Raw genomic sequence first — 23,873 nt, forward strand, 5'->3', positions numbered from 1 at the left:
CACTCACCACAATTTTGGCAGGTTCTGCCATAAGCATGCCCTGGAAAACTTTGGAGAGATCCCTCAAGTTAAATGTATAATGAGATTTTGCTGGAGTGGGCAACAGTTGGGATGTGATGGTAGAATACACTTGTATAGTAGCATTGACGAGGGGTTCATTTAAATTCTGCACCTGTGGGCATCCAGCTAAAAAACCCAAAAGATGATCAGCATTGTAGCAGGGACTTTTCAAGAAAGGAAAAAACAAGAGTAATCATAAGACAATAAGGCAGGGCAGCTTGAAACACAGTAAGATCATTGTTATAAAAATAGACAATAACTTTATCTCGCAGAAGACATTACCCATCCACACAGCCTACATTCAATGTGCAGTTGGAAAACAGCACAACTTGCTATTTATATATTTAGACTTTTTCTATCACCTCCCACATCAGTCTCTAAGTGTCATACTAAAGTTAAAATATAATGTTAAAATCACAACACAGTTAAAATGTAGCTAATAAATTAAGCAGGGATAAACAAATTCTAACAATGGCCTGGTTCACACATGGTAAGCCAAACTCTGTCAGGCCCCCACAAAGAAACTCGTAACCACTTTGTTTCTCCGCAGTCCTTTTTGCTCCTGCACTTAGCTGAGCAAACCTTTGGCTTAGCATGTCATCCGAACTGAGACTCATGGTTAAGTTCTCTTCTCACCAATCACGAGCTGCAGCCAGGGTTTGTTGGAATGGTGCAGATCACACTCCAGCCACACCTGATAAAAGGCAATCCAAATCACTGCACCCAGGGCTGGCATCAGGTTGGGGTGGGCCTTCGGGCACAAACACCCCCTCCCTGTAGCTGCCCCGCACACACTGACGTGACAACATGGAAGCCTGTGCCAGCCGCAAGGGCAGCATTTCCTGGGAGGGTGGTGGAGCATCCACTCTGCAATCAGCATCCTGTTACGGGGTATGGTTTGAGGCTGCAAATAACACTCCACAACACAACACTGTTTTGGATCGTGGAACTCCCACCCACAGCCTGTAAATCTAGGCAGGGGGCTCTCAGGAGCAATCCACGATCAGGGTTGGGTTGCAGGGCATGATTTACAGTTGCAAATATCGCTCTGTAACCCAACACCATCGTGGATCATGTAATTCCATCCTCCCAGCCCCACCTTGTACATCTAGGTAGGGGCCCCTTGGGAGAACCTGGGGCCATTGGGTCTGTGCCCCACATGGCCACCTGCTCGCGCCGGGCCTGACTGCACCCACCTGGGCTTCAGCTTCCAATGACAGAGATGGATCCAGGACTGAGCACCTGTTCCTTTGGGGGGGAATTGAACCTTACGCAAGATAAGCATGCTACCCAGTTCTTGGATCCGGCAACCATTAATTCACAGGACTTTAATCTTGTCAGGAGTCAGCTTCACCTTAGCCCCAGATTTGTTCTTGCTTTGTTAAAAACTCTGTATACATGAACCCTGAATCAAGAACTCAAGCTTTCTGTTGGAGAAAATGGCACCTACTGAGCAAGAACTGTTCAAAGCTAGATGGGAAAAAATGAAGTACAAAAAGGTCTCTGTGTGTGACTACTTCAGTTTGAGAATTATGTGGGGCTGCCTTTGGAGGCAGTCCAAACATTTCACTTTGTCCAAAATGTGGCTGTCTGGGCACTATCTGGTGAGATACATGCATATATAAACACTGGGAGACAACAGCCCAAATACACGTACGTGGGTGTGTCAAGATATGAGTATATACAGTGACATGCTTCCTGCAGGAAATACAGGTCCAGCACTGATGTACACCCAGTAAATATGTTTGTAGTGAAAAATGTGGAGCTGCCTCAGGCAAGCCAAAAGTTGGCATACTTAAATTTGTCAAGGTAACAACAGGCGTAACTGATTTTATTTCCTCCCTGCTTTTTAGTTTTCACCTCTTTAGTCCCCTTTAATATCACTCCCCTGTATTTTATGCATTTTCATCTGTTTTAATGTTTTTGTGATTTTATTGTGTATGGTTTTATTGTGAGCCCTGAGTGCCCTGTTGTAGGGTAGAAGGGTGGGTGGGAACTAAGGAAGTAAATAAGTAAGGTGGGGAAATGGACTTGTTCCTGCTGAAGCAAAAACAATTGTCCTGATGTGTTTGATCCAAAATCTTCAAACATCATCTGGCAAATGAGACTTATTTTGTCCAAGTCTTACATGGGCGAATGACTAACTTGTGCCCAGGTTACTTACAAACTGGATCTCTGTAACATATTTCTCCTAGTCGTCCAGCTAAAAAAGAAATCAAGAAAGAAATATAAAAATGCATATAAAAAACATACATTTTTACTCAATTGAATGGAAATGGACTGCCTTCAAGTCAATCCCAACTTATGGCTACCCTATGAATACGGTTTTCATGGTAAACAGTATTCAGAGGGGGTTTACCATTGCCTCCCTCTGAGACTAGCCCTCCCCAGCTGGCTAGGGCCTGCTCAGCTTGCCACAGCTGCACAAGCCACCCCCTTCCTTGTCCGCAACTGCCAGCTGGGGGGCAACTGGGCTCCTTGGGACTATGCAGCTTGCCCATGGCTGCACAGGTGGCAGGGCACGTAACCCCTGAGCCACTCACTGTGGGGGTGATCTTGAGCTGGCCCTTGACACCCAGGAGACCCAAGCGGGGATTTGAACTCACAGACTTTGGACTCCCAACCAGGCTCTCCTCCCCAGTGTGCTATACCAGCTGTCTTTTACTCAATTACACACATAGAATTTGGTTCCCAGCCCCAAAAGAAGGTATATTAGTTTTTTGTATAAATTAAGGATCAAACAACTAGGACCTGCAGCAGATGTGTTGCAGTGTATCCTAATTCCCACAGAAAAGTGATTCTCTTCAAGGCTCCAGCCAGCCTGGAACAGAAGCCTCAGGGGAGATTTTTCCTTAACTGCCACCTCAATATTCTGTATGTCCTGAAGTCTCAAGGGTTCTTCTTCAGCTATCTCAGGATTTAAAAAAAAAAATCTTTCTTTTTTACTTGCAAATATATATATACTTCTGCCTATCAAAGGAATCCCCACCCCCCTAAGCATGTAAAAACCACTATCTTAGTTTTGGATGGCCCTATTTTGCTTTCAAACAATAGGTGACTAGTATTACTGACAAACCTTGTGTCGATTACAATCAAGTAATAGCATTACATCACAAAATATGTGAATAGATTGCTGTGGTGACTTAATTGTTTGAGCAATAAGTGTCTAGTTTCCAAGCTCACATCAGTCTACTACATTAAGGATGTTACTGATACAATAAAGCCTCATTCTCCTTTCACTTAATGATGTAATTTTGCTGATACAATTTTCTCCCTTGCTCTAAGAAAAGTGAATACGATGGCAAACCTTGTTAAAAGCTAATCAGTCCCATGTGAGGTATGTAAATATCAATGTACACACTGTGAGATTAAGAACCTGGGCAATGTAATATCCTACAGGGAGCTTAAGCTTAAACCAGGCCTGCACAACTTGTGACCCACAAAGCCAAAAGTTCATATGCATGGCAACTCCCATCTTTGCCATTTTAGGCTAGCTGCAGCAACAGGCACTTGATTTCCTCCCTAACATCTCACAGTATGCGGCTGGAGGACAGCATTTGGCTTGGTGAATCACACATTCTGCAGACCTAGATATAATTGAAAATGGAAACGGACTGCCTGCAAGTCGATCCCGACTTATGGCTACCGCATGAACAGGGTTTTCACGGTAAGCGGTATTCAGAGGAGGTTTACCATTGCCTTCCTCTGAGGCTGAGAGGCAGTGACTGGCCCAAGGTCACCCAGTGAGCTTCATGGCTGTGTGGGGATTTGAACCCTGGTCTCCCAGGTCCTAGTCCAACACTCTAACCACTACGCCACACTGGCTCTCTAGGTATAATTAGTATAACTAATTATACTAACAAATAAAGACATACATTAAACTCAAAACAACTGCGTGGCTTCAGGAACATAACCTAAACTACTAAGTGGGATCACCTTACTTTGTCTCTCTTGATGTCTTTGACTCTCACACACAGCAACAGTGATCCAAATAATATGGAAGGGAACAAACAACAGTCTCGTGGAGCAGAAGTATTGCCCCTTTCCAAGAATCTCTCATGTTCCAATAGCAAACCATTCTTAGTCACATACCATATAGGACTTAAAAAAAAAAAAGTAAGAAAAAGAATAATATATTTGCATAACTCACACATCCAACTGCCTAGAATGGTGGAGAAGATTTTCTTCTTGCTGCTATCTTCCATCTCAGTGAAAGAGAGGTAATTGAAGTGGCGGGTGAGGCGTGGTGTGACAGCATTTCTTCCTCCACCAGGGGGTCCCATGGCACCAACAAAGTTAATATCTACCAACTTCTTAAAGGTACCTGACAAAACATTCCAGGGAAGACTGGTAACAGATAGGAATGCCAAGGCTCCTGGAGGATGGGAGTTGGGGGGGGCGGGGGGGAAGCTATATGTTTTTCAGCAGCAAGTTGCTTTACAACTAGCCTGACTTGTCTGGAAAGGAAACTACTTATGTACAGAAGTTAGGTAAAGAACATATATCATACCAATTTGTTTCCTATCGTACCAGCCTTTGTGGTCCATCCATTGCCGAAGCAGCTCAATTGGTGGCTGGGCACCATAGGTCTCCAGTGCTGGCATGTTCAGGTCATCAATGAAAAATATGAAGTATCTGCCAAGTGGAGGGCCAAAAACTCCCTTGCGCCTATATATAACCAGACAAGGATAAAAATTACATTAACAGAGTGGAACACATGGTGAAAATACCCCAGCCCAGTTACTTTACAAAAGCAGTCTGATAAAAGAATGTATATGGAGCCACACACTTTAGTAAAGTCCCACCCATTTCTTTATAAAGCAGAGCCTTTGACATCGGATATATATACATTTTAGGACCCACCCTATTCTTATTACAATTGGTTTTAAACCTTTTTAATGTTATATTTTTAAACTGCTGCAACCTATCCTGGAAGCTTATAGTGACATGCAGGTAAGATGATGATGATGATGATGATAATAAATAGCAGAAGAAAGCTCAAGAGTGTGCCTGTATGTATAAATTACATACACATTGCCTACTATCTCCACTATGGGAGATAGTATGCCTCTGAATACCAGTTGTCGGGTGTCACAAGTTTGGAGAGTGCTGTTGCATTACAATCCTGTTTGTGGGCTTCCCATAGACATCTTGGCCACTATGAGAACAGGATGATGGACAAGATGGGCCTTTAGTCTGATTCAGAAGGGCTCTTCTTCTTATGTTCTTTTGAACATTCCACTGAAAGTCAGTAGATAAATAATTAATTTTGAATGGCAAAAGTAAAACAGTAGTATGGACACAGATCTTGACAGGTATGGACAAAACTTCCAAATTCAAGGGGTGACTCAATGAATGAAAAGGTCCTATGTTATCGTGACTGCTTACTAACAGTAAAATCAAAATATTCAGTGGTTCAGGAACAAGTAAGAATTCCCAGGGCCAGATCATTCACTCAACATTTATCCAATGTTTGTTTGCCTGCTGAACTTATCCTGTAGGGTAAAACTCTGGTTAAAACTTGCCAAAAACCAGCAGGCAACTATTGTAAGTGCTTATGCACCAGCATTAGATGCTGATGAAGACATCAAGGAATTTTTTTATAACCAGCTGGACAATATCTTATCAGAGATATAAAATTATCCTCTTGGGTGATTTCAATGCAAGAGTTAGGCATGATTTCGATTTATGGCCAGAAACCATTGGGAAAGGAGTTGGCAATAGCAACCTGAATGGAATTCTACTTCTGACTAAATGTGCAGAGCATAATCTTGTTATTATAAACACACCCTTTAGTCAGAAAAATACATTTAAAACATCATGGAAGCACCCTCAGTCAAAACACTGGCATCTCCTGGATTACGTAATTGTCCGTGCCAGAGATCGTCGTGACATACTCCTCACTAGGGCCATGACGAGTGCTGATGACTGCTGGACAGATCACCGATTAATTCGATCCACAAAGGCCATTAATATTGTTCCTCAACGTAGGCTCCAAGGAAGAAAACCAAGGAGTAAAATGAACATCAATGCCCTTCAAGATCCTATTAAGCGTGCCCGTTTTCAAACAATTCTCAAAAAACCTCTACCGACGGAACTCCTGAAAATGTTGAGGAACACTGGATTAAACTGAAGACATCCATTATTGCAGCATGTGAACCAACTATTGGATACCAAACTAAGAAACATCAGGATTGGTTTGATGAGAATAATAGTGAGATTGAACATATCATCAACAAGAAAAGGAAAGCCTTCCAGATACGGCAGAAAGACATTAACTGTGCTGCTAAGAAAAAAATCTATGCCAGTGCAAAGGCTGAGGTCCAAAGAAGAACTAGAGAACTTAAGAACGCCTGGTGGATAAAGAAAGCTCAAGAAATCCAGCACTTTGCAGATGCTCACGATGCACAGGGATTTTTTAATGCCACAAAGGCCATCTACGGACCAACAAATTACGTACAAATCCCTTACGTTCAATGAATGGTAGCAAACTTAAGGATAAAGAGACTATTGCACTGCGCTGGAAAAAGCATTACCACGACAACAAACTAGAGACGAGCTGCAGTATCCCCTAATTTGGATGAAGTCAGTAAAGCCATCAATCAAATGAAAAACAACAAAGCTAGTGGACCTGATGGGATTCCTGTTGAAGTCTTTAAAGAAGGTGGGCCTGAACTTACACAACAACTTCATAAGCTCATCGAAAAAATCTGGATGAGGGAGGAGATCCCGGAAGACTTTAGGGACACCATAATTATCACCCTTTTTAAGAAGGGTGATAGAACAGATTGCGGGAACTATTGAGGTATCTCTCTTCTTGATACCACAGGTAAAATCCTTGCAAGGATCCTTGCAAACCGCCTCCTGCTGTGCTCAGAGGATGTCCTCCCCGAATCTCAAAATGGTTTCTGCCCTTCCAGGGGGACAGTGGACATGATCTTCACTGCACGACAGCTTCAAGAAAAATGCCAGGACCAGAATTGACCTTTATATATGGCATTTATTGATCTGACTAAGGCCTTTGACACTGTGAATTGAACTGCTCTCTGGACCATCCTTCTGAAAACTGGATGCCCTGATAAATTTGTGAATATTTTGCGACTCCTTCATGACAACATGACAGCAACAATTTTGGACAACAATGGCTTTCAGAGTGATCCATTCAGAGTCGGATCAGGCGTAAAACAGGGATGTGTCATTGCTCCTACCTTATTTGCTATCTTCATTGCTATGATTCTACACCTCATTGAGGGGAACCTACTGGTGTGGAAATCATATTTATTTATTTATATATATATCGAACAGATGGAAAGCTTTTTAATCTCAGTAGGCTGAAAGCAAAAAGTAAGGTAATGTCAACCTCTGTCATAGAACTTTAATATGCCAATGATAATGTAGTCTCCGCACATTCAGAGAAAGATCTTCAAACTATCCTAAATGTCTTCACAGAAGGATATGAAAAGCTTGGGCTCTCACTTAATATTAAAAAACCCAAAGTGCTTCATCAACAGGTGCGAACTAGTCCCTCTGTAGCACTATCAATCCAGCTCAATGGTGTGACGTTGGAGAACGTTGATCACTTCCCCTATCTCAGCAGCCATTTCTCTGTAAAAGCTGACATCGATGCTGAAATTCAACATTGTCTGAGCTCTGCGAGTGTCACATTCTCCCGAATGAAGCGTAGAGTGTTCGAGGATCGGGATATTCGCAGGGAGACCAAAATGCTTATTTACAAAGCCATTGTACTACCAACCTTACTGTATGCCTGTGAAACATGGATCATTTATAAACACCACTCTCAACTTCTTGAAAGATTCCACCAACGCTGCCTCTGGAAAATTCTGCAAATTACTTGGGAAGACAGACGGACTAATGTTAAGTGTTTTGGAAGAAGCAAAGACTACCAGTGTTGAAACAATGATCCTTCAACATCAACTTCGCTGGACCGGCCATGTTGTTCGAATGCCTGATCACCATCTTCCAAAGCAGCTACTTTACTCCCAACTTAAGGATGGAAAACGGAACATCGGTGGACAGCAAAAGAGGTTTAAAGATGTTCTTAAAGCGAATCTAAAAAAATGTAGCATGAACATCAACAACTGGGAAGTCTTGGCCCATGAACGTCCCAAATGGAGGTTGGCTATTATCAAGGGTGCTGCGGACTTTGAAGAAGCACGAATACAGGGCGAATGGGACAAATGAGCTAAGCGGAAGGCACGTCAAACAAATCCTCATCGCGACCATCTTCCATCTGGAAACCTATATCCTCACTGTGGGAGGCTGTGTGGCTCCAGAATTGGCCTCCACAGTCACTTATGGACCCACTGTTAAAGACCTTACCCTGGAATACAATCTTACTCGGCCACGAGTGATTGCCAATGAAAAAATGATAGGGTTGCTCATCTGCTAGGTGTTCCTGCTATTGCTTCCAGGATGGGCAAGCAGCTACAGCAGTTTATAATAGCTGGTTTTGATACTAAATAATTTTTTATGCTTAATTTCTTCAGCAAATTTTGAAAGGCTGCTTATAAATGTGAAAAATAAATAAAACAAACATGAACAAAGTGATATATCAACAGTACAAGTATTAGAACAGAGAGTTTTGCCTTTTATCCAGCTTGCTGTCAATGAGATCTTGGGTTTGGTTGGCTGAGGTTCGAGCAGAGAACATGAGAAAATGGCTGATAAATTCTAATGGCAGGTTCTTCAGAAGCTCATCTGCTATCGTGAGTGTCTTTCCAGTCCCTGTGGGACCAACACAAAGAACCTATAATTTGGAAGAAAAAAGCCTGTCACCACTGGGGAGATGTACAGGCTGTATTCACACTTTCACAATCTCATCTGCCAACTACTACGCTTATTGACAGTCCACAGTGACTCTATAGGGCTTTTCAAATGGAAGCTTTGAGATCACTTTTTTATTGCTGTAGTACAGCAGGTTTATTTGCAGACCACTTGAAAATAGCTGGGGATATCAATGGACCAGTTGAATACACTTTTTTTTCGTTCTGAAAATCAGAGCAGAACAAAATCAAATATACTAACTCATCAGGCTGCCTAAGTGGGAGAGATGGAAAATAAAACTCATTCCATCAGCTCTGCTGAAAGACCAGCTCCATCAGGCCTCCTCCCAATCAACTGTCACCAGCCATTCCACCAGGCTGCCTCAGTGGGAGAGATAGAAAGCAGAGTTCATTCCATCAACTTTGCCAAAAGACAATTTCCATCAGGCACCTCCTACCCCTGAACTATTTCTAGGACTGCTGGTTATTATAAGAATTGCTATTTAAGAACTGGTGCCTGAGTTGGCTTTTTTCCTCTTCTCTCCGTCTTTTTCTCTTGTGTGTTGTTTTTTATATTGTAAGCCTGCCATCATTATCATAATCAGTACATTACGGGTATTGTGGGCCCTAGGATAAGCTGTTGAGAAGGTCCCCATAAACTGGTAAATTTTTAGGGAAACATAAGTAGACTATACCAATGTGACGCCCTTCCCTGGCTCTCCCTGTTAGGTTCCTACCTGCACGTGGCTACTGCCTGTCACTAGGCACCACCAGGGACTCCACCAGTCTGGACTGTCCTTTTTTATTGTTTCTCTCCCCGCTCTAGCACAGATCTCAACAGATCCCCCTGCTAGGCAACTACCAGTCACGTCCTAATACTAGTATTCCCAGAGACTCTGAATACTGGTATTGTTATTCTCTTCACCGCTTCCACCATTTGTTACAGTTTCCCTTCAGCCTTGGTCATTACCTTACCCTCCCTTCTGGTCTGTGAAACCCCAGCCAAGGATCAGGCCTTTGGTAAACCAAATTAAGTATTTATTAAAGATAACAAAGCTAACAAGATTAACAAGATTTCTTCTTAAGGCACATAAGCATATGGTTTTACTCAATACTAATCCGAACTCCACCCCCCTCCTTCTCCACTCTCTCCTGGCAAACAACTCTCTCAAACCCCACCAAGCAACCCACTCTTTCTCTTCTCCCCCCAGATTCCACTCTCACTCTTCCTTTTATACGTTCAGCCATTTTAAACACTCAGCCAATCATCTAGCATTCTACTGCCCATTCAGTCCCCCTCCTCTTTCACTCCACTTACCATGTATCTTCTAAACAACCAACACTTACCATATATACATTAATATAGGAACATCACAACCAACAACATATTATGAAAGTCACAGTCCCTAGACAAGGGGCTTGTTAGCAGTTTATTAAGCCAATCTTGGTCAAAATGGTCTCAATCTCCATCATAAATAAAATAAAATAAAAATCAAGTGCTGGGCCAAGTACATATATTTTCAACTCTTCTGCAACCTTTTCATGGACCACCTGAACGGAGTTTGAGAACCTCTGCTGCAGTAGACCAGACTATAAGATACTTTTCATATGGAAAAAATATCCAGAAAAGCAGAAACAAATGCAAGAAAAACCTACTGAGCAGCCATTCTGGCAATTTGAGCAAAGTACTGGTGCAGGCTTGACTCAGCAACAGAATGTTTACATTTCTACAATGTTATCTTAACCTCACTTGAAATTCAGGAAACTTACTGGTCTGTGGTTGGTGAGCAACAGTTCCAACAGGTAAGCCATCTGGACAGTGTTCATGGTAGGAACAATAATGTCACAAAAGCTTGTATCAGGAACCATGGTAAACTCTTCAGAGGAATCCATCCAATTCTCCCAGCAAACCTAAGAGACACAGAGATATTGATGGGAGGGGTGAGAAAGCTTAAAACATCCTATAAGGCCTTGCAGATGAGGCCTTCTTAGCGGTACCACCACTGGGGGCTGCCCAGTTGGTGCTGACCCATCATAGTCCTTTCAGTGGTGGCTTCCTGCTTGTAGAATGTCCTCCCCACTGAGGTGTGTCTATCGCCAACATTAATGACTTTTAGGAGGAATATGAAAACATTCCTGTTTAGCCAGACATTTGATGGCTGAAGGAGACTGACCCTAATAACACAGAGAACACTGGAAGGAAGAATGTTTTTATCTGCAACTGTTTTGTAGAATGTCTTAACTGTAATCTTTTAAAAATGTGTTTAATTGCTTTAGAATGCTTTTTTGTTGGTGTTAAATTGTTTTGTTTGCCACCCTGGACTCCTTCAGGAGGAAGGGCAGGATATACATTTAATATAGAATAATAAATAAAAGCATCTTAAAAGTACCCTATTTGATGAAGACATGGAAAACAAGCTGAAGTTTGCAAAGAAGCTTAAAGCTACAATCCAGGGAATATATATATACATATATATTCACTAATAGGCAAAAAACCTTGCGGTTTAAGAATGTGCGTATAGCCCACATAGATTTCTATCAAACTTCAAAAAGCAGGGAAATTGGGCAGCTATAGTGAATGCATCAGGGGAGCAGGAGACCTGAACTCCTCTCTGAGATATTGGACTGCCCTACAAATTGGTCAAAATGCAAACACCATTTGGGTTGGTCTTCACAGTCCAATCCACTTCCTGTGTAGCTTGGAAGAATTTGGTAACATGTGCCTCTGAGCATATGGTGAATGGTGGCAACACTTGCCATCTCCAAAGATGGAGAATTATATTTTTGTATGTTTGCTGGTATTCTTCTTACTTTGCTTCTTTCCTGTGTTATTAATGTTTCTACAGAGAATCTACACTAGAACATTTTATTTCCCTCATTATTCATCCTAGAAATCTGTGTCAAATTTATTTTTATTATTTTCAAAGCCTTTTTATTGGTCAAAGTCATATGATGGTGAAGACAGCCTTTTGTGTTTCAAATTGGAGGTTATGTTCTATTTCTATTTTGGGTGCATTAACAGTGGAATCTGGACCTGCAGTTTGATGAAAAATCAGACTGATTCCAATATGTTGCTACTTCAGCAATGACTCTAGCTGTTGGAAAATAGAGGGTGCATGTTTTCATCCTGCTATGTTTAAACAACTTCATTTAAGGCAAGGTGGGCACAGCCAATTAAAAACATAGGGCACACCTAGAATTTTGCTAGAATATATTTCACCTCCCACTGTTTTATCTTATGCAAATTGAGACACTCCTGAGGTCCACTGGAGACTATTCTGCAGAAGTCAGTGCCATTATTCCCCAATTATGTTTGGAGTTTTTTTAGTATAAATTTTCCGAAGAGTTGCTGTAGTTCACATATTCACAGAAATAGAAACAAAAGAAAATGATTTCCTATAGGAAACTTCACTAAAATTGCAAAGGAAATCAGACATATTTAAAGTGACCATCTGAACTATATCAACTGTCTTAATAATGTTGCTTCCTCCCTGCTAAAACAAGATCAGCACAGCACATGTCTTCTTTCTATTCTTTGGGCTGATTGCAGGTGTTGTCACCACTCACCATATGCTCAGAGGCACATGTTACCAAATTCTTCCAAGCTACACAGGAAGTGGATTGGACTGTGAAAGACCAACCCAAATGGTGTTTGCATTTTGACCAATTTGTAGGGCAGTACAATATCTCAGAGAGGAGTTCAGGTCTCCTGCTCCCCTGGTGCATTCACTAGGTTTTTTGCCTATTAGTGAATTTCCCTGCTTTTTAATCCGGGAAGTAAGAAATGGGATCTTGTGCAAGTTTGCTGAGAATGGATGGATCATTTGCATGCTTATTGAGTTCAATGGGATTTACTCCCCTGCAATCATGCTTAGGATAGGTGAAACTGACCACAGAGGATGGGGAGGGGAGGAGGAGGAGGAGGGAGGGGAGGAAATGCAGAGGGGAGGACTGGGAGGGGAGGACTGGGAGGGGAGCAGGCAGGATGGGGAGGGGAGGAGAAGGACAGGTTTGATTATTTGCATGTTTATTAAATTCAGTGCAATTTACTCCCGTGCAATCATGCTTAGGATAGGTAAAACTGACTGGGGGCGGGGAAGGGAGGGAGGGCTGGAGTGGGCAGGGGAGGAGGAAAGGAGAGGAGAGGAGAGGAGAGGGGAAAAGCAGGTCTGATCATTTGCATGCTTATTTTCAATGGGATTTACTCCTATGCAATCTTGGTTAGGATAGGAAAAACTGACCATGGGGGAGGAGGAGTGGGAGTGGGAAGGAGCATATTGGAGGGGGGCAAAGGAAGGGGGAGGGGAGGGCAGGTTTGATCATTTGCATGCTTATAGAGTTCAATGCGATTTACTTCCCTGCAATCATGTTTAAGATAGGTAAAACTGACCATGGGGAGGGGGAAGGGGAGGAGGGGAAAGAGGGGATTGGAAGGGAATGGGGAAGGAGGGGCAAAGGACGGGGGAGGGAAGGGGCAAGAGGAGGGGATAGGAGGGAGGAGAAGGGAGGGTGGGTTTGATCAGTTGCATATTTTTTGAGTTCAATGTGATTTATTTCTATGCAATCATGTTTGAAAATGGAAATGGACTGCCTTCAAGTCAATCCCCAACTATGGCGACCCTTTGAATCGGGTTTTCATGGTAAACGGCATTCAGAGGTGATTTCACCATTGCCTTCCTCTGAGGCTGAGAGGCAGTGACTGGCCCAAGGTCACCCAGTCAGCTTCATGGCTGTGTGGGGATTTGAACCCTGGTCTCCCAGTCATAGTCCAACACTGACCCTGGGAAGGGGCAGGGAGTGGGAGGGGAGGAGATTGGGTGGGTGGGCACTGGGCAGAAGGGAAGCCCCTTTCCTTTCCAAAACAAAAACATTGTGAAGTTCATTGCTTTTCAGGGTTTCCCCCAACTTTTTATTCTACAGCAGGTACATGCAGCCTCCTACCCAAATTTAAACCAAAGCTGTCCCTGGCCACATCAACACCAGGCCTTCATTTCACTTTGGACAGTCATGGCTTCTCTCAAAGAATCCTGGGAAGTGTAGTTAGTGAAGGGTGCTGAGAGTTGCTAGGAGACACCCTGTTCCCCTCACAGACCTTCAATCAGAGCGGTTGACTGTTAAACCATTCTCTCAGGGGAATAGGAGTCTCTTAGCACCATTCACAAACTACATTTCCCAGGACTGTCTCACATGAAATCAAAGTCTGGTGTGGGTGTGGCCCTGATTAGCTAAACTCAGCAGCTGTGAGGCTTTTAGAACTCTGACAGTTGGTTCTTACTGAGCATGCTCTGCATTATCATTGGGTTCCAGCCAAAATATATTAAATTAATTAAAAATCAGCCAGACATTTTTTCAACTGCAGAAGATGAAGGTCAGAGTATGGGGCAAGGTCAGTATTAGGATTACAGGTACTCTGTGAATATGGCTGATTTTTAATGAATTTCAACAGATTATGAGAACTGTCACAGAAAAAAGTCCAAAAGGGCTCTGAGGTTTTTTTCTCTCTTTTTACACTTTGAACTCTCTATTCTCTGTGACTGTTTTGTGTATCACCATGAAAATTGAGAGGGTTGTTAAGCAAGTGTTTCTGAGTTCAGGACTGTAAGTTTGGTAAGGTTTTGTTTTGGAATGAGCTTATGGGAAGCCTCAGAATGGCATGGGGGGTATTTTCAATTTAACATTACGGAATGTGAAAAATCCCTGCTGGCTATAGTATATAGCCACTCTTGTGGCTGTATAATAATGGCTGTGGCCGTTTCTGGACCTGGATAGCCTGACCACTGTTGTCCACACACTAGTAACCTCCAGGCTGGATTACTGTAATGCGCTCTATGTGGGGCTGCCCTTGAGGTTGGTCCGGAAGCTGCAGCTGGTGCAAAATGCGGCGGCGAGACTGCTCACTGGGGCAGGATATCACCAACATGTCACCCCACTGCTGAAAAAATTGCACTGGCTGCCCATTTGCTACCGGGCCAAGTTCAAGGTTCTAGTTTTGGCATACAAAGCCCTATACAGTTCAGGACCAGGATACCTGAAAGACCGTCTTACCCCTTATATACCCAGTCTATCAATGCACTCTGCAGGTGAGGGCCTCCTGCAGATACCATCTTACCAGGAGGTCAGTTCTGCACAACACAGGAAATGGACCTTTAGTATGGCAGCACCTACCCTGTGGAATTCCCTCCCTTTGAATATTAGGCAGGCGCCATCTCTGCCATCTTTTTGGCACCTTTTGAAGACAATCCTCTTTCAAGAAGCCTTTTAGGTTGAGACCTATCCCAATCTGCGTCTGTGTTAGAATTGCTTAATATGCTTTTTAATGTTTTTAACCGTTTTTTAAAGTTGTTTTTAAAAAAAATGTTTTTAAAGCTGTTTTGTTTTAATGTATTTTAATGTCTGTTTTTATGGTGTTTTAAAGTGTTTTTAGCACTTTGTTTGCCGCCCTGGGCTCCTGCTGAGAGGAAGGGTGGGATACAAATTAAATAACAAATAATAAAATATATATCTGTATTGTTATGGTCGGTGACCAGCATAAGGGAAAAGGGAAGGAAAACGTATAGAACATAAAACTATCGGGGTGGGTGGGTTATCCCAATATACACAAAGGTAGAATACAATAAAATGGGATAGAATCAAATCAAATAAGGTTGTTAAAAACATAAACATTGTAGAATAAATTTATGTTATGTTATATTAAAACATGATATTATAAAATAGAGTTGTCAAAGACATAATTATGAGATCCCAGCAAAGGACAGGAGTTACGAGATGGCTAGAGGGAATATTTACAGTGATATTGTTCCACAGATATGACAACTGCCCTCCACCAAGCTAAGATTATTCATAACGAAGTCCCATGGGAACTAGTGCTGGGAAAGCTCCTTTCCAAATCACCATTTTGCTTGAACGGGGGGGGGGAGGAGAGGAGAGGGGGAGTATTTGCTTCCCTCCCAAGGAAGGATAGATTTAGGAAGGAGTTTGGGGGGGGAGAGAATATTGATGCTGAGGGGAAAGAGATGCTTTGGGGTGCTTATTCTGATGGCAGTGGTATCAGCTCTCTTCTGTTTAATTTAAAAATGATGCTTAGAATTATTTAAGATTTTTGCTCCTGTTATATAAAATTTGTAAGATTATACTATATATTATTTAGTATGCTCTATTTAGTTATTAATCATGTTTTATAGAAGGTAGAAATTCCCTGGTTTTTTGTTGGTTTTTTGTTTTGTATTTACTGCTTATTTAAGAGGTTTTTAACTTATATTAGAAGCCGCTCAAGAGTTTTCTTTAAATATAAGCATTGTAGAAATTGTCCAGATAAATACATAAATAAAATATTTATTCTAGTCTTGCACTGAAATGAAGATTTTTATTGTATGATGAATTAGATCACTATTTTTTATTTATTTATTGCTTTCACATGTCTCAATTAACAAGCATACGATGAAAACAGCTCAAAATAGTTTTAAAAACGGTACAAAATCAACTGAAGATAGGTTTAAAAATAATACAAAATGAATACCTAAGGCAGAGACATTTTCACACAGCTGGAAAATTTATAAATTATAAGTGTATTGTATATTAAAGTTCAGATTTTGTAAGTTCAGGTCTGTGGCTTCCTTTATGGAATCAATACATCTCTTGTTTGGTCTTCCTCTTTTTCTACTCCCTTCTGTTTTCCCCAGCATTATTGTCTTTTCTGGTGAATCATGTCTTCTCATGATGTGTCCAAAGTATGATAACCTCAGTTTCATCACTCAGCTTCTAGTGATAGCTCTGGTTTAATTTGTTCTAACGCCCAATTATTTGTCTTTTTCGCAGTCCATGGTATCTGCAAAGCTCTCCTCCAACATCACATTTAAAATGAGTTGATTTTTCTTTTATCTGCTTTTTTCACTGTCCAACTTTCATATCCATACATAGAGATTGGGAATACCATGGTCTGAATGATCCTGACTTTAGTGTTCAATGATACATCTTTGCATTTGAGGACCTTTTCTAGTGTTCTCATAGCTGCCCTCCCCAGTCCTAGCTTTCTTCTGATTTCTTGACTGTTGTCTCCATTTTGGTTAATGACTGTGTCAAGGTATTGATAATCCTTGACAAGTTCAGTGTTCTCGTTGTCAACTTTAAAGTTACATAAATCTTCTGTTGTCATTACTTTAGTCTTCTTGACATTTAGCTGTAGTCCTGCTTTTGTGCTTTCCTCGTTAACTTTCAACAGCATTCGTTTTAAATCATTACTGGTTTCTGCTAAGAGTATGGTATTGTCGTCTGCATATCTTAATTATTGATATTTCTCCCTCCACACCTCCTTCATCTTGGTCCAATCCCACTTTCCATATATGTTCTGCTTATAGATTAAACAAATAGGGTGATAAAATACTCCCCTGTCTCACATCCTTTCCAATGGGGAAGCAAGTGGTTTCTCCATATTCTCTCCTTACAGTAGCCTCTCGTTCAGAGTATTGATTGCACATCAGGACAATCAGATGCTGTGGCATCCCCATTTCTTTTAAAGCATTCCATAGTTTTTCCTGATCTACACAATCAAAGGCTTTGCTGTAATCTATAAGGCACAGGGTGATTTCCTTCTGAAATTCTTTGGTCCATTCCATTATCCAATGTATGTTTGCGATATGATCTCTGGTACCTCTTCCCTTTCTAAATCCAGCTTTGACGTCTGGCATTTCTTGCTCCATATATGGTAAGAGCCTTTGTTGTAGAATCTTGAGCATTACTTTACTTGTATGGGATATTAAGGCAATAGTTTGATAAGTACTGCATTCGCTGGGATCCCCTTTCTTTGGAATTGGGATGTATTATAAAATCATTAATTAACAAAAAATAAAAATGATACTAGTGTTGTGACAAGATACATTCAGGGGGAGAGAGAGAGCTATTGCCAGTGCTGTTAAAGTAAATGTAAATGTACTGCCTTCAAGTTGATTCCGACTTATGGTGACCCTATGACTAGGGTTTTCATGAGGCTGAGGGGCAGTGACTGGCCCAAGGTCACCCAATGAGCTTCATGGCTATGTGGGGATTCGAACCCTGGTCTCCCAGGTAAAGTAAGCACCCTTAATTCCCTATTCTGCTGCCCTCTAAACAATCGAAATAATTTCCCCCTCCTCAAAATTTGTCAGAATGTCATCTCCTGTTTGCCACCTGCAATAACATATAAAAATGTATTGTATTAAGAATAATTGCTTTGCAAAAATGTGTACATTGGGAAAAACTGCACACAAACATGTATAATTTGCACTAAGATGCTGAAGAATTCTCATGAGGACTTAAAAAAATCACGAACTGATGTGGAAATGTGGAAAACTGAATTTAAGAGAAAACTGGGAGAAACTGAAATTGACAGATTAGTTCATCCCTAGTCCATTTCACCCTCTTTCTGTGAGGATTTTGAGGAGGGAAATCCTCAAATATCCTTAGAAACATGCACAGATTAGAAACCATTCTCATCCCATCCACTACGTACAAGGTGGCTGAGGGTTAACTTTTTTCTTTTACAGATAGCAGCTGCCTGGATTGGCTACCGTTTGCAGCTCTTGCCCATGTTTTTCTCTGTATAACCTCGCTGAAAATGATGGCACATCATCAGATTCTGTTGCTCTCAGGGAGAACTGCATGCCTCAAGTGCAGTAAGAGCTGCACACACTAATTGCTGCTGTCTGTAAAAGAAAAAAAAAGCTGGGAAGAAAAAATAACACTATCAGAGCTCAGCCACCTCTCATAACAGAATCCAAAGGGAATGCAGATTCTGAAGTGGATTCTCATACAAACACACTTTAGACTGAGAATACGGATAAAGCAGATCGGCTGTGGAACTTGCATTCACCAAATTCTTCCCCTGTTCCTAGAAGTGGCTCTCACTCTCTTTTTGACAGTTCCTATCTCTGCACATCAAATCCCCATCTCAAAAGAGTGTTCCAAACATAAATAATGTGAAGTACATGAACCCCTCATGGAAAGAACAAAGATGAGGGGTGCAGGCCCAAGTGGGCTACCCTCGCCCCTGCCAATATGCTCTGTGGCCACACCCATTCACCAACTGTACATTTGGCTGTTGTGTGAATGAAATCTATACATGCATTGATTTGTGAATGACAGATAGAGCTCCTCCATACAAAGGAGGGGGAGGAATCTGACTCGGCCAAAAACTAGCCCCCACATCTCCTGTTGCATTCTTTCAATGCATGGGGGACATCTGAACCCTCTAATGATAATTCATTTACCATCTTAATGATATCTTCATCCTCATCTTCCTCTACACTGCTAATTCCAGCATCATCCAGTTTATAGTCATAGACCAACCCCTCTTCTGGGAACAATATTTGAATCTGTGGGAAGAAAACAGATGAAGAGCACTACATCTAGCCTCGGTTCAGAAGAGACTAATAGGAAAAAGTTAGTGTGGGGATATGACTTTAAAGTAATTCTATCCACTTTATTTAGTTAAAGTTGCTATATTTTCCTGTATCTCCCAAACCGATAATACAGAACTAAAGCAAAGCAATTAATGTTATGTGTCAGACAACAGCCTTAAGGAACAATGAACTTACACACATTCTGGAAATACAGGAGCCCAATAGCTGCCTTCAGGAATAAGATGATATCCCATTCCCATAAAACTGCCTTTAGGAACAGATGATATTTCCATCAACTTGCCTTCTCATCTGCCATCTTTTTCCGTAACCAAACACTAAAGGACACACGGCTTTGGGCATCCCCAGTCGCACCCACACTCCAGAGCAAAGCAAATATGAACCAGGGTTCAATCAGTTCACCAATACGAGCTGTCTTCTCAGAGGGGATTCTTCTCATTCCCTGAATAATTCAATTAGCAGAATAAACTTAACATTAGAACCAGATAATCACTGATGAAGTAAGACATGAGATAATCTGCAAAATCTCTCTCAATTCCTCATGTATATTTTGGGTGGCTTTCCTGAAAGTAGCTCCGGTCTCTATGGACAAAGTCTATTGTCACCTAGTTGGTATATCAAGTCCCTGACTATCAAATTCACTGTAACTGTCACAGTATTAACCTGAGTTTTAGTTCTCAGAACCTATAAAACAGATCTTCATAAATGATAACAGGGAAAACATAAATCTGAAGCTTACATACATTTCTGTCTGCTAGTTCCTCTTTTTGTTATCAATAAATGCTAAATTCATCTCCAAGTCTGTTCTGTTGTTCCAGTTTATCCTGCTAGGATCTTGAGCATCAATAGTTACACCAGTCTTACCTCAATGGGAATGAAGGGTTTAAAGAAACAGTCCAATAACTTGAGAAGACTCATAGTCAGGTTAGAATCTGTAGAGATAATCATTTCCTTCACCGAACTCCGGACAAATCTAATAGATTCCTGGAAGCATTAGGAAGGTCCAGAGTTAATTATTTTTAGATTTAAAACATTGGTGTTTAACTCTTCTGAAATCACTGCTATTCCAAGGAGCACTTCCAATACTCTAAATCCCAACCAAAGCATGGACATAAACAGAAACTGAGAAACCTTGCAAGTTGCAGATCACTAGCTTGCTGGTTGCCTTTTAAGAGACAGTTTGCTGATTTTGCTTTGGTCAAACTACAGTGAGGCACGTCTCCATGTTGGACAGTCATGGCTTCTCTCAAAGAATCCTGGGAAGTGTAGTTAGCGAAGGGTGCGAAGGGTTACTAAGAGACGCCCTGTTCCCCTCACAGAGGTTCAATCAGAGTGGCTGACTGTTAAACCACTCTGGCCACTGGAGGTCTGTCAATGGAATAGGAGTCTCCTCTCAGCACCCTTCACAAACTACACTTCACCGGATTCTTCGGGGGAAGCCATGACTGTCTCAAGTGAAATCAAAGTTCAGTGTGGATGTGGCCCCCTAATTAGCCAAACCCAAAAGCTGGGAGTCTGGCTTTTAGAACACTGACAGTTGGTTCTTACTGAGCATGCCCGACATTATCATTTGGTTCAATGCAAAATTTATTAAATTAATGAAAAATCAGCCAGGCATTTTTTAAACTTTTAAACTGCAGAAGATGAAGGTCAGAGTATGGGGCAAGGTCAGTAATAGGATTCCAGGTACTCTGTGAACATGGCTGATTTTTAATGAATTTCAACAGATTATGAGAACTCTGGCAGAAAAAAGTCCAAAAGGGCTCTGGATTTCCCCCCCTCTTTTTAGACTTTGAACTCTCTATTCTCTCTGACTGTTTTGTGTATCACCATGAAAATTTAGAGGGTTGTTAAGCAAGTGTTTCGGAGTTCACGACTATAAGGTTTGTAAGGTTTTGTTTTGAAATGAGCTTATGGGAAGCATCAGAATGGCATGCGGGGGTATTTTCAATTTAACATTGCGGAATGTGAAAAATCCACGCTGCCTATAGTATACAGCCACTCTTGTGGCTGTATAAATAGCTTCTGGATACACATAGGTAAGCCTGGAGGATGACCTAGCAAGGATGGAGAGATGCCAAGGGTCCATGGGGTTTTATTGGTCCACGAGATAAATTAAAAATAAGCAAGGAAACCTCCTTCTGGTCACCTGAGCACTGGGAGACCAGCAATGCTCAGACCCTCACAGGGACCTTCCCCAGAGCCTGACGAACCAGATGCCTCCCACCACACTTCATCAATCCAGCAATGCAGGGAAGCTACAGAATGGAGGAGGACTGCCCACCTCCAGGCCAGGAGATTTGCCCTTTAAGGCTCTGACTTCTCCATGAGGGGGTGGAGACTGAAGGAGGCAGTGTGAGATAAACTTAAAAGGTGTCAATTTGCTCCCAAATCCTTGTCAGAGCAAGTTGCTCACTTGGAGTTATCTGTAGTCCTGCAACTTTTGACTAGACACAAGCCTAGACTAGCCTCCAGACTTGCCATCTTCTCCATGGGATCCAGTATCGGACCAGAACACATCAAGAAAGGGTTACAACCCACCCACCCACACACACACACACACACACACACACACTCACTGTAGCCTCAGTCCAAATCAGAGCCTGCTGCAGGTGCTTTTACAAAAAATAAAATTATACTGGATGCTCAAAACACAAAACTCCAGGGTAGCATATAGTCTGGCCCTATGTGCAGGCAGTGAAATGATTGTTTGAGACCCTTGATATGGCAAGGATGGAGTTTCAGAGCTACATGCATTTCTGGGATAACACCATACGGGAAGAAAATGACTGAATTTTAGCATGGCAATTGGGTCAAAACTAGGAGGATTTTCAGGTGAGGCTTTTAACGGTATTGAGCTTCTCTCCTGTTATTCATATTAACCTTATTAATATTAGCATCTGTTTATGGTCAATATGGAAGGAAAAGTGAGACAGAGGCATGAAAATGAGAATGCTGACCAAAGCAATTTTACAAATCGCTTTACAAAGTGAGTAAAACAAGAGCCACCCAAAAAATCCAGGTGTGAAAATGTAAAAGGTTTCTATTAAACATTAGTGGTAGATTGATACTGGACTGCCCACAAATTCTTCTGCTTTATTAGTTGTTCTGCAGTGCTTCCCTAGAGTTACTGCCTTATGACCATTTGGAGGAGCCATCTTGCACTATGGCACAACAAAAGCAGGACAAAAACAAAAGACATAAAACAGAACATTTGTGTTATGAAAGCTATAGGATTTCAGCAGGCATGTACTGATTGGAAACAAAGCAGTATTTCAACAGAGTATTGAAAGTGGGATCATATATAACCACCCCAATAGCATCATGAGCACCCATCATAATGAACACACAATGAAAACACTGCCTGGATGTGTAACGTTGCCTTTTATTATATGTTATATTATATTTATAGTGTGGTATTAATTCTTGTATTGTCGTAATGTTTGCTATTTGTTTTTTATTATTATTATTATGGTTGTATTATTTTGTTTGAAATTGTTTTGCAATTGTTTGCTCTTGTTATAAGTTATTTTAATTATTGTTTTTTCTTATTGTAAGTCACTTTGAGTTCTACTGTTGAAAAAAAGCGACTAACAAATGCCAGTAATAATAATAATAATAATAATAATATATATATACATATTATACAGCCACAAGAGTGGCTATATTTTTCACATTCCGCAATGATAAATTGAAAATTTCCCTCTATGCCATTCTGATGCTTCCCATAAGCTCATTTTAAAACAAAACCTTACAAAACTTATAGTCCTGAACTCGGAAACACTTGCTTAACAACCCTGTCAATTTTCATGGCGATACACAAAATAGTTAGAGAGAATAGAGAGTTCGAAGTCTAAAGAGAGAAAAAACCCAGAGCCCTTTTGGACTCTTTTCTGTCAGAGTTCTCATAATCTGTTGATATTCATTAAAAATCAGCCATGTTCACAGAGTACCTGTAATTCTTTTACTGACCTTGCCCCATACTCTGACCTTCATCTTCTGCAGTTTAAAAGTTAAAAAAATGCCTGGCTGATTTTTAATTAATTTAAGAAATATTGGCTGGAACCCTATGATAATGTTGGGCATGCTCAGTAAGAACCGTCAGTGTTCTAAAAGCCTCACAGCTGCTTGGCTTGGCAATCGGGACCACACCCACACCAGACCTTTATTTCACTTTAGACAGTCATGGCTTCCCCCAAAGAATCCTGGGAAGTGTACTTTGTGAAGGGTGCTGAGAGGAGACTCCTATTCTACTGACAGAGCTCCACTGGCCAGACTGGTTTAATAGTCAGCTGCTCTGATTGAAGGTCTGTGAGGAGAACAGGATGTCTCCTAGCAACTCTCAGAACTCTTCACTAACTACACTTCCCAGGATTCTTTGAGAGAAGCCATGACTGTCCAAAGTGAAATAAAGGCCTGGTGTGGATGTGGCCAGGGAAAGCTTTGGTTTAAATTTGGGTAGGAGGCTATATGTGCCTGCTGTAGAAAAAAAAGGTGGGGGAAACGCTGGAAAGCAATTATACTGTTCACAATATTTTCCTTTTGGAAAGGGTTTTCCCCTCTGCCCAGTGCCCACCCACCCAATCTCCTCCCCTCCCTCTCCCCCTCCCCCAGGTCAGTGTTGGACTAGGACCTGGGA

General features: G+C 41.5%; 1 protein-coding gene across 4 annotated transcripts in view; it reads right to left on the minus strand.

Annotated features, from left to right (window-relative positions):
* The window catches only part of DNAH1 (dynein axonemal heavy chain 1), a 220,996-nt gene that overhangs the window by 77,519 nt on the left and 119,604 nt on the right, over positions 1-23,873 (minus strand). For all 4 annotated transcript variants that reach the window (XM_061617932.1, XM_061617931.1, XM_061617930.1 and 1 more), the window contains 9 exons: positions 20,099-20,218; positions 19,518-19,676; positions 19,085-19,189; positions 10,614-10,754; positions 8,667-8,827; positions 4,571-4,728; positions 4,211-4,384; positions 2,225-2,263; positions 8-186 (listed from right to left, as the gene is read on the minus strand). In XM_061617932.1, the coding sequence (XP_061473916.1) occupies positions 8-186; positions 2,225-2,263; positions 4,211-4,384; positions 4,571-4,728; positions 8,667-8,827; positions 10,614-10,754; positions 19,085-19,189; positions 19,518-19,676; positions 20,099-20,218 (1,236 nt within the window). The remainder of the gene's footprint in view (positions 1-7; positions 187-2,224; positions 2,264-4,210; positions 4,385-4,570; positions 4,729-8,666; positions 8,828-10,613; positions 10,755-19,084; positions 19,190-19,517; positions 19,677-20,098; positions 20,219-23,873) is intronic.

Source organism: Rhineura floridana, chromosome 3 (assembly GCF_030035675.1).
Source record: "Rhineura floridana isolate rRhiFlo1 chromosome 3, rRhiFlo1.hap2, whole genome shotgun sequence".
Classification (NCBI taxonomy): Eukaryota; Metazoa; Chordata; class Lepidosauria; order Squamata; family Rhineuridae; genus Rhineura; species Rhineura floridana.